Source organism: Diceros bicornis, chromosome 11 (assembly GCF_020826845.1).
Source record: "Diceros bicornis minor isolate mBicDic1 chromosome 11, mDicBic1.mat.cur, whole genome shotgun sequence".
NCBI lineage: Eukaryota > Metazoa > Chordata > Mammalia > Perissodactyla > Rhinocerotidae > Diceros > Diceros bicornis.
Window position 1 is genome coordinate 21237756 of NC_080750.1, and position 15149 is coordinate 21252904.

Consider the following 15149-nt stretch of genomic DNA (forward strand, 5'->3'; position numbering starts at 1 on the left):
AGGTATTAACAAGAGAAAAGAAAAATATGTACATATATTATTTCATATTTACAATTCCTGATGATCTTAATTTCTTCCTATATCTGAGTTCCCATGTGGTGTCACTTCCTTTCAACCTAAAGAATTTCCTTCAGCATTTTTTGAAGGACAGGTCTGTTAGTGATAAATTCTCTCAGACTGTGTTTATCTAAAAATGCCTTTATTTCGCCTTCATTTTTGAAGTACAGTTTCACCAGACATAGAATTCTTAGTGAACGTTTTTTTCTTTCAGCACTTCAGATATATTATTCCAATGTTTTTTGCTTCCACAGTTTCTTGATGAGAAGTCAGCTATTACTTTTATCATTGTTCCCCTGCTTGTGCCGTTTTTCTGTTGCTGCTTTCAGAGTTGTCATGATATATCTAGAATTGATTTTCTTTGCATTCATCCTACTTGGAGTTCACTGAGATTCTTGAATCTGTTAATGTTTTCGAAACACCAAATTTTGTAAGTTTTCAACCATTATTTCTTTAAACATCTTTTCTGCCTCCTCAGATCTCTGAGATCCTGTTTACTTTTCTTCCATCTTTTAAACTCTGTCCTTTGGATAGGAAAATTTCTATTGATCTGTCTTCAAGTTCATTGATTTTTTTTTCTGCTTTTTCCAATCCATTTTTGAGTCCATCTAATGACATTTTTATTTCAGTTGCTGTACTTTTAAACTCTAGAATTTCTATTTTTAAAATTGTTTTCTGGTTCTCAATTAAAATTCTGTTTCTTCTTTAAAAACATTTTATTCTAATTTAAAAATAGATTTTCTTTCATTCCTTGAATATATTTATAATAGTTTATTTGAAGATTTTGTCTGCTAAATCCAACAACGGAGTTCACCGAGAGTGAGTTTCTATCAACTGCTTTCCCCCACCCTCATCCACCGACCAGTCACGCTTTCCTGTCTAGTAAGTTTTGGTTGAAAACTGGATAATATAGGTAATGCATTGCAGTTACTTTGGATTCTGTTTTGTTCTTTTGAAGATCATTGGCCTTTTTGCTCAAGTAGGCAATTATCTTGCCTAGACTCAAAATCTGAAATGTTTCCCCTACAGAATGCAGCAGCTGCCATCTGTGACCAGTTCTTATTTCTTTCCACTGTTGCTTTTTTAGCTAGGCTCCCAGGGAAACTGCCTGTGCCTGCATAAGTTGAAGATCAGTCAAGGTTTGTGCAGAGGTAGGGCTCATCCTCTGTGGCTTTGTTGCTCTTACAGATTCCCCTGTAATTTCCAGCTGCTCTGTCAGCTTTGGGCTCTGTCCTCTGATACTTTGAACATTAAGGCTCCAGTTTTCTGCTGCTCGAGTTACACACATTTGGGGAATGCACGCAATTATAAAAAGCAGCAAATTCAAATATCTAGTTCCGTATAGCTCTATCTTTCAAGAGCAGATTTCTTTCAGGTCTCTGCCTACTTTTTCACTGGCTCCCTGGGGTCCCTCTCCTACCCCTATATGCATAGTTTCGCTGTCAGCCATGGATTTGTTCAGAGTTTATACTCAAAATTTGGGTCTCATTTTTTTTTTTCCTGTGGTTCTCTTGCTGCCAATATTTCTTTAAATTTTCATCTGCTTTTCTAGCTCTAAACTTTGATCCTGGGCACCTTAAGTCCACAAAAAGTTGTTGTTTTCTGAAGCCATAGCTGTGGGTGGGGAGAACTCTTAGGTCAGAAAGCCAAAAACTCACAATTCTTACATCTTTCAGTGTCTTTCTGTTTTTGGTTGCTTTCCAGTGTTTTAAAAAATTTATCAAATTTTTATAACCGCTATCTATAGGAAGGTTTGCATAAGCCTTTCATACTATTGGAAATCTATAATCAAATTTTACAGATTAGGAAATAAGGTTTAGAAGTTACATAGCTAGTAAGTGCCAGAGCTAGAATTTTAAATAATTAGATCCATCTACATCTAAAACCTGACTTTTCCTTGAGACTTCCCTGAAATTTCCCTATTACACATAAAAAGAACCAGAGTCTCTTAGGCCAACAAATATTTTCATAAATAACACAACTGTAGTAGTAAACAAAATGTAGTACTAAATGCGTCTCTTCCACCTACATATGATCAATTAACCAAAACTTGATCTTGTATTAATTTGATCTTGTATTAATATGCATTTCAGTAATGATGTGTTTAGGGATGATTATGATGTTTTATTGACTTAGGGTAAAGTGAATGGAAATAAAAAGTTAGTTCTAATATTATAATTTAGCCTCCCAATTTCATATATTTTATATTTAGAGGGCCATAAAATGATTAATTTATTTTCTAGCAACCCTCTTTAACACCTAATCCAAAACATATCAACAATAAAATACATTGAAAACTAAGCTACCGACATCCAGTTGTCATGGAAATAGGAAAATACCTTCTTTTGCACCTGTCCTTGAAGATCTTCAGTTACTTTAGCTAACTCTTCCACTTTTGCGGCTGCAACTCTCAGATCTAATTTGGCTTGCCTAAAATAGAAAGTAAGTTAATAAACACTGTTTTCATAGACCATTAAGAATTAAAAAAATTAGAAAGAAATCTAAATTTGGTAAAATCAGTACTAACTCCTCTGCACCTAAAAATGGATCTAAGGGGTAAATACTGAAAGATTCTTTCATCACTAATAAAATGCATGCGGAAGAGAGTGAAGAGGAAAAAATACAGCTGAATGGTGGGGGGCGGGGGCGGGATAGTGCAAAGTGGAAGTCATTAATACTTTATTTGGATAAATTATATTTTATATTCAATTCAATATTTCATGAAAAAGAATTTTATCATCTTGATAAATATCCAACAAGATGCCAGTGCATTAAGTAGAATATAGTTATGTCTTTAATTTCCCGAATTTATAGAGTTAGAGAAGTATCGCTGTTTGGCCTTTCTATGAAAATGAACCTAAGCTTCAATATCTTGATCATTCCTTGAACACCAGAAGTATGTAGTATGTAACTACTTAACATAATGAACTGAAACATTTGTCTCAAGATAGTATAATGTTTATCGTCATCGAGATCGTAGTTGCAAAGGACAAAAAAGACCAAGTTTTTTTGAATGTTCTAACAGTATCAAATAAGTTTCAATATCTTCTTGACTTCTCATAGAAAAAGATCTTAGAAAAATGAAATAACACTTTCAGAAACAGAAAAAAAGATTTTTAATGTCATAGCAATTAAGCACTAAGTGTGAATACAGAACACTCGGATTATATAAAAAACAAACATTTTTAGGAAGGAAGCTCCTTTAGTGTAGGAACTGTCTATATTTATTTCTTACTTATATTTTATGTATGTATTATAAATACATTAGTGTTGTTGAACTTACAGAAATTCTTTGATGCAGAATTCACAGTAAATGTTAATTCATTTACTTTTGACTGTTTAACAGTATTTATAACTACATTACTGATTAGCATAAAACAATAGGAAATAAAATCTAACAATAGCTAAAATGTATCAAGTAGTTATTAGGTGCCAGGAACTGTTGTAAATGTTTTGCAGACATCATCTCACTTAACACAATAACTCTGTGAATTAAGTACTACTGTTATATCAAACTGAAGTCAAGAGAGTAAGGTTGACAGTGGTTTTCCAACTTTCCAACAAGGATAATGTTTTCATAATATTTTACATCCCATCATTACTTCCCAGGACTATTCCAACAGATTCCAAACAGATCTTTTCACTGCTGGTCTCCTCTTTAATTCATCCTCTACAATGCATCTTATCTGCAAAAAAAGTTATCTAATAATAAAAATCCTTGTTTAATAACAATTTCTGGATTCCCCACTTCTTTGGGCACACAATCAACACTCCTCTGCATGGCATATAAGACTAGTCATCTTCTGGCCTCAAAGAGTCTCATCTCTTGCCAATTCCCTTCATGTAATTTATCTGTTTGGTATAAGAGACTACTAATACTGTTTCCTAAACACATTCTTGTCTATTTTTTCACATGTTCAACTGGACTAGGCTTCTTCCTCTTTTTTTCTGATAAATTCCTCAAAAATCTTCAAGACTTAGTTCAAAAGTCTCTTCATCTCAATCCTTCCCTATCTTCTCTTATGCAAAAGACCCTATAATCCCCGTCCTCATAATACATAATACTTTGTACATTAACAGATACTCCCTCATGGAATTGTGAGTTTATCAAAAAATATGGAATGTAACATCATTAAAGGCAAAGATCACAGTTTATTAATTTTTAAATCCTCAGGAGATAGCATAATACCTGGCACACAGTAGACAAGTAAATATATCATGAATGAATGAAAGAGAGTGCAAAAGGAAAGGAGAGAGAAAGAGAGTCATAGGTACAACTATATCTTGATATTTTACTTAGATCTTGCATATTGAATTTGATATTCAAGTGTGGAAATCTTAGAATAATAACTCTGTGAACAATTCTTCCAAATATATATTATCTCATCTGAAACAGAATCTCTCATTTGAAACAGACTCTCTTTCTTACATAAGTAAAAGAAAAAAATTCAGGTGCTGGTCTTAAGATTTATTTTTGTAAGTCATTAAAAGGAAAAATATTATGAAAGCATTTAAATTATTATATTATATTCCCTAAAACACACAAAAAACTATGTTTTGGGGAAAAGCAAGTAGTAGTTTCATATTTATTCATTCCTACATTGTTCTTTAAGATAGTTAGAAAAGAAGTAAATAGTTCTTCATATCTACTTCTGGCATAAAATACTAAAAAATATTTTAGAATAAAAGTTGTAAGGTCTGTCTTCTAGACCTGGCTCTACCACCACAAAAGCCATGTGAACTGGGCCAATCACTTAACCTCTCTGAGGCTAAAAACTGCAGCTGTAAAATAGAGACAAAAACAATTTTCCCATATAGCTCACAGAATTATCATAAAGTCTAAATAAGTTAATGCATATTAAAGCACTTTATAAACTTTACTGTAGTTTATACAAATGTAAGCTATCATCATAATCTTGCCCTTTTTTAGATTTTAAGTTGTCAGGAACCGTGTGGTATAGCATTAATTTACAGCTGGGTCAAGAAAGCTTGGGGGATGTTGGAATGTCTCGTCTTGACTCTTGGCCAAAAAATGAAAAGTGGGATTTACGATGTGCTGCTTAAAGTCTGAATCTCCCCTGGTAACCCCCAAACAGGATTTGTTTACTGATGGTTTTCACCTGGTATAACTGGTTAGACAGCTGGGCTAGACTATGTGACCAGAGGGGCAAAAAAAAAGACCCCAGTGGGAACTTCTGCCTTGAGCTTTCCTGAAGCCAAGATTCATTGCACACCCCATGGTAGTTCAGTCTGGAGACAAAGCATGTCTTTGTATGAATAAAGACCCTGGATGTCACTTGGGCCCCTATGCTTGCCTATGCTTTTTTTCTTACTGCACAATATCCTTTGCCTGTAAATAAAAGTCTTATGTGAGTATGCTCTGTGGAGTCTTGTGAGTCCTTTCAAATATTCAAACTTGTGAAATCTTTAAAGGAACCAATAAAAATAATCCTAATTTTATTTTATGAAGGAACTTTAATAACTACATGCTTATAATGCAAATTTTTTAGATATATGCCTGCCTGTGTATGTAATTTTATAAAGGTCAAAAATAGTTTTCATTTTAGAAAAATAATTTGATAAAAAATACACAAAAATAACTAATTAAATATTAACAATCTTAATGTCATAACTACTCATATATTTTATTTTTGCTCCAAAGAACTATTTTTCAGGTATGTTTCCTTGTGAGACAATTTAAAATTTCTGGAATTTTTTTTTAATGTAATTTTTCATTACTTTTAATATTAAAGAGACTTGAACTAAATCTTTTAAAACACAAAGCTTTGCTCTGTTAAGCAAAGTATAACCAAGTATAACATAAAAGATAGGATATAGTACTATACTTAAATTATAGCATTAACTTGGACAGAAATTAAAGTGCTTTAATTATCAATACTTTTTTTGAGATTTAACATCAAATACAAGTCTATTTTAAGAAAAATTTTTATCAGTTCTTTTGCCGTCTCCTATCAAGAGAACCCTAGAAATGTTGACAATATTTCTTTCATGCAATAGAAAATGGTAAGATTTTGAGAGAAATAAAACCCAGTTTTTACTGATTTGTTACATATTCTAAATTTTTTCATTTAAAATTTTAAAAATGCATACATTAGGTAAGTTAATAAGTACTTCTGTAATTATCCAGTACATAAAAACAACCATTTATTCTTAAAAACTTTAGAAAATCTCCAAACATATTTTAGACAAAGTTCTGAATTTTTAAGATCACCTCAGCACTTAGGAAACTGATAGTAAGTAGTAAAACTGGGAAAAGCTTTATTTTTTCTGTTTTCAATCTTCAGTGGCAGTCTAATGATTAAACCTATTCAAAAGACAGAAGCCTACAAAGAAACTCTGAAAGCAATGGATATTAATAATCCATGTACTAAGCTATCAAAACTTTAAAACAGAGGCTCTTCAGTCTTAAAATAGTTCATTTGTGAACTAATTTTTGTGAACTATGTTCATTTGTGAACATAATTTTCACACAATTTAATTCAAAATTACACACAATTTAAAGTAGTTCAAAATCCCTAATTTCGATGTTAGAATATAATCTTCTATCATACTAATAGTAGTTTTCTATACTTTCTTTATAAGAAAGTGAGTTTTTTGTAACTATATTTGCATAGTCTCTATCTGAGTCTTATTCATTCAGAATGTCTGGGGTGTTACCTGGTCATCTCTGTTTTTTAGACTCTCTATTGGTGATTCTGATATACAGCCACTGTCTTCGATTTTACAGAATAGCTACACAATCAACATGTTTATCTTTATAAAAAGATTGTAAACAATGACTACAAATATAGTTTTAGAGTCAGGGGTACTACTGACAAACTGAAGAATACATTAATTTATTTTTATTAAATAGGCTTATGCAATGGACATGCTCAAAAATGTTTACCACGTGCCTGTGATGTTTGAGACATGCAAGGTGTTTTCTAAGGAGGTACAAAACACACAAAGATAGATAAGATACACTAATCTTTAGCAAGGTCACAAAGCACACTTTAAGCATCACAAAAAATTAAAATAAAGTATTATGATTCAGAGTAGGTAGTACACTTATATTTAGGTAAGAGAATATTGAAGTGGGAGGTATTTAAAACAAGAGTTGGCAGATGAATGGTAAATCTCACAAGTGGAGATAAAGAGAAAGTTTCAGGAACAAACAAAATAAGTACAAGCATAAAGGTAGGAAAGTGTAGGGCTTATTTAGGGAAATTGGGAAATAAGACTGAAAAGGCGATGAGGGCTACAATGTCAATGGCCTTAACTGACAAGTTAAATGATCTGTATTAATTTAAAGGCAATGGGGAGCTTCTCAAATAATGGGATCAGAGCTGCACTTTAGGAATTTAAACCCGGCATTTGTGAAAAAGAATGGGCTAGAATGATGGTTCTGTCTTTCTCTTTAACCAATATATCACAATAAATGAGCAAGAGGCAGAAAAGGTCTAAACCAGAGTGATGGCAACAATAAGTAAGCAGTTCCACTGGGAGAGATGGCATAGATTTTACAAAGATAGAATTTAAGAGATTCCATCCATTCATTCTTTAAACAAATATTCACTGAATGCATACATTATGCCAGGCACTATGAATACAGTCTGGACATGTTGAGCTTCAAGTATTGGTGACTCATTCAGTTTGTTGTTTTTTTTAACTATATTTCGTGAGCCCTAGACTTATTTTATGGAGCACCTGTAAACTATCCCAAGCATTGGTGTAGCACTGGTGATGCAGTGGTAAACAAGGGAGACAAAGCACCCCTCCGCCATAAAGTTTACATTGCAATAGAAGGAGACAGACAAAAAATACGTAAACAAATAAATGAGGTAATTTCAGAAAGTACTAATGTTATGAAGCAAATGATACAAAACAATGGGAGAGAGACTTGAGACAACCTGTCTAAGAAAGGGATATTTGAGTTAAGGTGTAAAGGTCGATGAGGTCAACTTAAGAAAATCTAGGGTGAAAGAGTTATAGGCAGAGAAAATTAATAATATGCAAAGAGTATGAGAACGGTACTGAAAGAAATGACAATTAGCTGGGATGTATCACAGAGAGAAAAGTGGAAGATGAAGTCAGGAAGGCAGAGAGGTCAGATCATATAAGTGCCTTTGGGCAGAGTAAGAATTTTGCAATTTGTTCCAATTGCACTGAAAATCCACTGAGTGTTTTATGCAGGTGAGTGATGTGACTGTTTTATTCTCTGAGAAGACTACTTGGGCTGGTGTGTGGAGAACGAATTATAGTGGGATAAGAGTGAGAGCAGGGAGACCAGATACAAGGCAAATGCAAGCAAGAGATAGTGATGGCTTGGGGTAGAGATGACAGGGGTAATGAGTGGACTTGTGACAATATGGATATAGAGCCAACATGACTTGGATGTAGGGGTAAAGCAAAAGAGAGAAATCAAGCAAGATTCCTAGGTTTGATGATGGTATTAGTTACTAAGATGGGGAAAATTTCCACTCCTTACTTTAATCACAGCAGTTCCACTTTTATCAGTTTTATATGTTGGGGTTTTACGTATAAGATTTTTTTTAAGGGTTCTGTTGCTAAAAAAAAGTTTGAAAACCACTGCCCTAGAAATTCAAGTACAGAGCTCAACAAAGTGATCAAGGCCAAAGGTACGTATTTAGGAAATATTATTATTGAGATGAAAGTTTAAGTTGGGTAGGGTAAATGTGATCATCTAAGGAGAGGGAGGAAAAAGTGTGTAATGTGGCTAACAATTTAAGAAATGTCTACTTTCAGTAGGTAAGATAAGGAAATGGGAAAAGCAAAGCAAGAAAAGAAATGGCCACAAAGGTCAGAGAAGAAAACAAGGCACAAACACAAAAGACCTAGTAGAGAAATGTTCTAGAAGGGTAGAAAAATCAATCAAGGAGAATTCACAATCAAGGAGAACGGAGGGTTTTGTTTTAAGGCAAAAAAGATACCAATAATCTTCAGGAGAAGAAGAATAGAGAGGTGGGACCAAATTCAAATTTAAAGAAACGCCAAAGAGTAACTACAGCACATACAGACTCTTCTTCCAAGCAATTTCAAAGAATGGGAAGGAGAAAATATAGCAATCTGAGGAATCATCAGGGGAGGTCTATATTCCTGAGGTCTTGGAAGAACCCCACAAAAGAGAGACTAAGGTTTAAAAAAAGAATGAATATAACTGATGGAACAAAATATAAGAAGAAACAGAAAAGATTTGGGGTTGTACAGTTGGCAAGACATGGGGATATAACAATAGAAAGAAGGGAAAAAGAAAGGAATGCTTCATCTGGTTCCAGAAATAAAAGCAGCAGCAATAAAGATAAGGCTGATTTTCCAGACCTAGGGAGGGAAATATCTACTGTCTATTTATTACATTAATACCAACTCCCAAATATAGCATCTGTCTTGTAAATCTTATACAAGCCTACCTACATAGGTTGGAATACTAAAGTAGAATGAAGGAGAGCAAAGACAATAAGAGTTACAGTACATAGCAATACTACAAGGAAGCTCATTTTATTTCTATTATAGACACGCGGAAACTGAAGTTCATTCAGTTAAGCAATCTGCCCAAGACAATAGAAAATAAAAAATAAGAACACAAGTCTGGAGCTGATTTCAAAGCCTATGGTCTTCATACTTCACACCACACAGAAGCACATTTTTTAGATTAAGTATGCAAATGTGGAGTATTTGCAAAATAAAGTTACAATTATCAATAAAATACATATTTTGTAATAAACCAGTAATCACCTATTAGAGACAAAGTTCCAAACAACGAGGTTATGAATTTGTTTCTACTCTTGACCAATATGCTCCAGAAGCAAAGTCTAATATTCTTCTTTATGCCCCTTAAAGATTAAGAGGGAAAGATTTAAACATTTTTGAACAAGGAGTGATTGTAAGTAACCCCTTAAATAACATTAAAGTAAAACAGTGTGAAGAGATAGGAAAATGACAGCAAAGCCCTATTTCTTATCTTAAAACATGTTTTCTATGCTCAGAAAACCAGCTGCCAACACATAAGGAACTGTCTGGCAATTCTTATGACTAAGCACATCTGCTCAGGGCCATTTCTCACATGGGACAGTTTCCAAGAGACACTATGAATCAAAACTAGTGATCCATGAATTCCAGATTTCCATAGAATTTTTATAATACAAGACACAATATTAGTCAAATTGGAACATGAAACATCTGAGAAAAATCTGTTTTCTCAGTTAAAATAAAACTATTATATGGCAAAGGTACATACATGTTAAAAAGATATATAAAAATTATTGGTACATACAACATTTTGGAAGAAAAAAGTACGCATCTGTAAAAGTGATTAAAAATGCACACAATGAATATACATAGACAGTGATTTATACAATTTAACCTTTGCGTTAAACATAATAGAATGATATCAAGAATTATATTCCTATCACATCAGCTCTTATGTTGTTCAATAAAACCATTTATTTCACATCACAATTTAAAGATTTCCTGGATTTTTATTTCACATTTAAATAGAGAGAGCACTAAACATAAAAAAATACTTAAATGTGTATATCATGCATTCAGACTTTGAGATGACTGGTAATAAAAATGGATTTAAAAGTCAATATAGCTTAAAGCCTGGATCCATAATGGGAAACACTGAAAAATCTTTTAATTCATTCTGCAAAGCTACTATTAATTATATTAACAATGTTTTTTTTCAGACGTGTTGTTTTGAAAATCAAACTACCAAGTGGACACACATTACTGCTGAATATAAAATATAATTTTCTAAATAATGACAGTCCAAGAAAACAGTTCTTGCCCTAAAAAGACTGAAGGCAAAATACAGAAATAGAAAACCCACATAAATTAGTTTAGCTCTGCCCCTCCAATGAAGTGCAATTTAATTAATTATTTAATTAACTGACTTAATGACTCAAAAAAGATTTTTTGAGCACTTGCCACGTGTCTAGCACAGTACTAGATGATGGCAACATAAAAAATGACTAAATAACAATCCACACTTTTTTTTTTTTTGTGAGGAAGATCAGCCCTGAGCTAACATCCAATGCCAATCTTCCTCCTTTTTGCTGAGGCAGATTGGCCCTGAGCTAACATCTGTGCCCATCTTCCTCTACTTTACATGGGACAAGTGGTGCGTCGGTGCCTGCCCAGGATCCGAACCTGCGAACCTCGGGCTGCCGAAGCAGAGCGCGTGCACTTAACCGCTGTGCCACCGGGCTGGCCCCGATCCACACTTTTAAGGAGCTTAAAAACTAGCAAAGAGAGATCAATTTGTACAGAATTTGTACAGAATTAAGTACACTAAAGTATTAACAACGCTGTCACCAATGTAAGTGCAGTCTACAGCTGAGGCATAAAGGAAAGCATGTTTGGTTCTACCTGGAGAAGAAAGAACCATAAAGGTTCAGACGGTTTCTAGAAGATGTGACACTTGAGCTGAACCTTGAAAGTTGAGAGGATATTTATCAGGGAGGGGCATTTAGCCTGCACAATGTGAGCAAAAGTAAGGAGTTATGAAATGGCATGGCTTGTATGGGAAACTAAAAATAGGTCAGGAAATTCAGGTGAGGAGTGACAAGATATGGAGTTAAGCAGCCAGGGGTCAGGTAGTAGAAGACTTTATGTCATGCTGAGTAATTTGGATTATATCCTAAGGGCGTTTATTAGCCATTGGAAGAGAGTGACATGATCAGATTTTATTTTAGAAAGATCATTTTGATGACTATGAAAAAGGAAGATGGGGAGGGGGTAAGCCAATTTGGAGGTTACTGTAGAAGCTCAGATGAGATGATGGACTGAGCAAAGGCAATAACAATATAGTGATGCAGAAGTGAAGGATCTGAGAGACATTTAGAAGGTAGAGTTGGGACAGAAAAGAATTTAGGAAGCCTCCTCGTTTTCTGAAGCAGGAACTGGATGGTGCCATTCACAAATGTAAAGAGAAGATTCAGGAGATATGATAATAAGCTCAGTTTAGTGCCTCTCACCTATCTGGGTAGAGATGACCAGGAGAACCTTCAGCCAGAAAAATTTAATGGTGTCTCATCTTTAGAGATTGTTGAAGCCACAAAAATGTGCATGAGATGAAATGGGTCAAATTACAACAATTTTGAGACTATTATACATGTATCAATTACATATAAAATACATAAACTTACTAAAGACCATTTCTATACTCAGAGCACACACGCATATATTTAAGTTCTCAATAGATATAAAGTAAATTGATTGACAAGTTACAGATTCTCTATATGAAGATAGTATCTATGTCTGCTAATGAGATCAGTCCTTACCGGCTAAAAATTTTTTTAATAAATATTCTGATGATGCCACTCTGATGAGAGGATAATATGGACCACTATGCAACTACTTTAGTCAGTCTTTACAGTACATCCTTTTACAAAGATAATTTTGATTATTCCTGAAACATAAACACAAATGACAATCTTTTCCTTCAAAGTTTTTACAAGGCAGATGTAAAATCTGAGCATATACGACTTGAAAAATAATCATTTCCATAACTCAGCTGGATATACATTATAAACAAATACATACGACCAAAAAGCACCTAAAGAAAAATAGCATAAAATCTCAGTTAAAATGAATAAATGCTGAGTATATCCAAAAGAAAAGAAGAGTAAAAATCTGGTGGAATGAATGAAAAAAGTCTTCCTAGAGAAGGCAAGTTTTAACCAGATTTAGAAAGTTATAAATTTTCTGAGAAACAGAATAATAATCAAAGGCAAAAAGGAAGAAACCAAAAGTTCTTCCATGAGAAACAGCAAAACGACTACTTTGAGCTGTTTGTACCTAACCGGAGGGTTGGGGAAGACCAGGTGAATGAAGGTTCTTAGGAACTAGGCTTTAAAACTAGTTTTATCTGCTATGATTGAGCATCACCAGAAACTCTCAAAAAGAAAAATAATAGAAGCTTTAATTAAAAGTTCACATGATTCTAATTTGTTTTGCACCATAATATCAGACAATGAATGGAACTAATATGTTTTCAGTATTAGGACAAACAAACAAAAATAGGGTTTAAAGAGTTTCTCATTTAGTTATTCTTGGCATAGTTATACAGGGCATCTCAAAATCTAAATTCTGGTAATGTCAATATGCCCATCCTTCACAATCTGTCAAACCTGAAAGCAACACCCTCTTTCTTAAATGAAGCATCTGCTTATCCTTATGTTCCTTCAAATCTGTGGCAGGGAAAGCAAGCATAGTTTTATGTATACAACTCTGAACTGCTTAAAGTTAAGCTATGGAATATTGTCAGTAAATATTACGGCAAAGTTGCTCATGGACGATTAAACACTTAAGACCTTTTAGGTTTTAGAAACCAAAACTAGCTTTACCGATCTCTAATCTCAATTTATAATCTTTAGGCTCCAATATCCAAAGGCCAAATGAAACTTCCACACAGATGTCAAAAAAACAATGTATCCACTCATCATCCTTTCTTGAACAATCAACTCTCAGTCTTGACTTCCTTACTGCTGTGCGTACTGTCAGAGAGCCAGGTTTGGGAACTCACTAGACTAGCAACTACGAGACGTGAGTTCTAATTTGGCTCTTCCATGAATTTGTTGTGCAACTCTGGACAAGATAATCTCTGAGCCTTTGGTTCAGTTTGGTTTCTTCTATAAAATTAGGAAGCTAAACTAAGATGATCATTAAGACATCTTTGGCAATAAAATTCCATGATTCTTTCCCTGTCTTTCAGCCCAATATCACCAAGTTCTGCTCATTTTTCCTATAACCTTTTATACATATTTTTATTTTCTATTTCCATTATCATCATATGATCACAGGTCTTTATGAACCAATTTACTTACTCATCTTCCTTCCAGAATCTCCACATCCTGATTTATCCTATATACACTATAAATCTTATATTCTTTTTTCTTCTATGCTTTTCTGAACCTTGAGTACAGAGTTAAGTTAATCACACTACTGTTTCCATGACCCACTATCACTATCAGCTGTGAAAGACTGTTGTCATTTGTTTATTTTTGTTCTTTTCATTCCCAATCCCTCTCCCATTCCCCTTCATTTTGTAGGTTCACATTAAAATGTCATATATCCTTGGATATATACATATACTGGCAAAATATATATTCTTATTTGCACGTATGTGTTTTTATGCTATACACCCATATCTCTTTTTACTTTCTTAATACAAACCTGGTTTTAGATCTATGTTGTTCTAACTATAGCTTTACATGTAAATACATGTTTCTAAATGATGCACAGTATTCACAGGATGCAATTACCACATTTTACCTATCCATTTCCTTAGTGACAGACACCTAGGCTGCCTCCAACTCCCTACTTCTACAAATAGTCTCACTCCTCAGAGGCAATCAGTAACTTGGAGTTAAGGTATACCATTCCTGGAAACGTTTTAATTTTATTCTTTTATAATATATACACATACTATATATATATACATTTTATTATTTTACTATATATGTTGATATGGAGATATATCCATATAATAAAATATATATATATAACTAAAAATATTCATAATCAATATATACTATTGTCTAAAACATTTGAAATGTATATAAATTATATCATACTGTAATCTCCTTTTGTACCTTATTACACTCTAGACTATATTTTTGACATTGATAACTGGGTGTGAAGTAGTATCATGTTATTTTAACTTGCATTTTCCTGATTCCTATGACTTTTGAAATGTTTGTTCATATCCTTTGCCCAATTTTCTATGGATTTTTATTTATTATTATTGACGCTTAGTTAATGTATCCTCAACACTAATGCATTGTCAGTATATACATTGCAAATGTCTTCTCACAGACTGTGGGTTGCCTTTTCATTTGACTTCTATTGATTTTTGTAACAGAAGTTTTACATTTTAACATAGTCAAATCTATCAATCTTTTCCTTTTTGGCTTGCATTTAAATTTTGATTAAGAAATACTTCTGTAGCAAAATGTTAAAGAGAGATTTTCTGATATTTTAAAATAAAATACTTAAAGTATTGCTTTTTACATTTACGTATATGAAAAGCAAAATTTTAGACTTTTCTCATAGGTAACAACCATTTCTAA

General features: G+C 33.3%; 1 protein-coding gene across 2 annotated transcripts in view; it reads right to left on the reverse strand.

The window, feature by feature from the left end:
* Positions 1–15149, reverse strand: part of SCLT1 (sodium channel and clathrin linker 1) — a 169962-nt gene that overhangs the window by 94528 nt on the left and 60285 nt on the right. For both annotated transcript variants that reach the window (XR_009221541.1, XM_058550061.1), the window contains exon 10: positions 2397–2487. Coding sequence is in view for 1 of the 2 variants with exons in the window: in XM_058550061.1 (XP_058406044.1) it covers positions 2397–2487 (91 nt within the window). In the remaining variant the exon portion in view is untranslated. The remainder of the gene's footprint in view (positions 1–2396; positions 2488–15149) is intronic.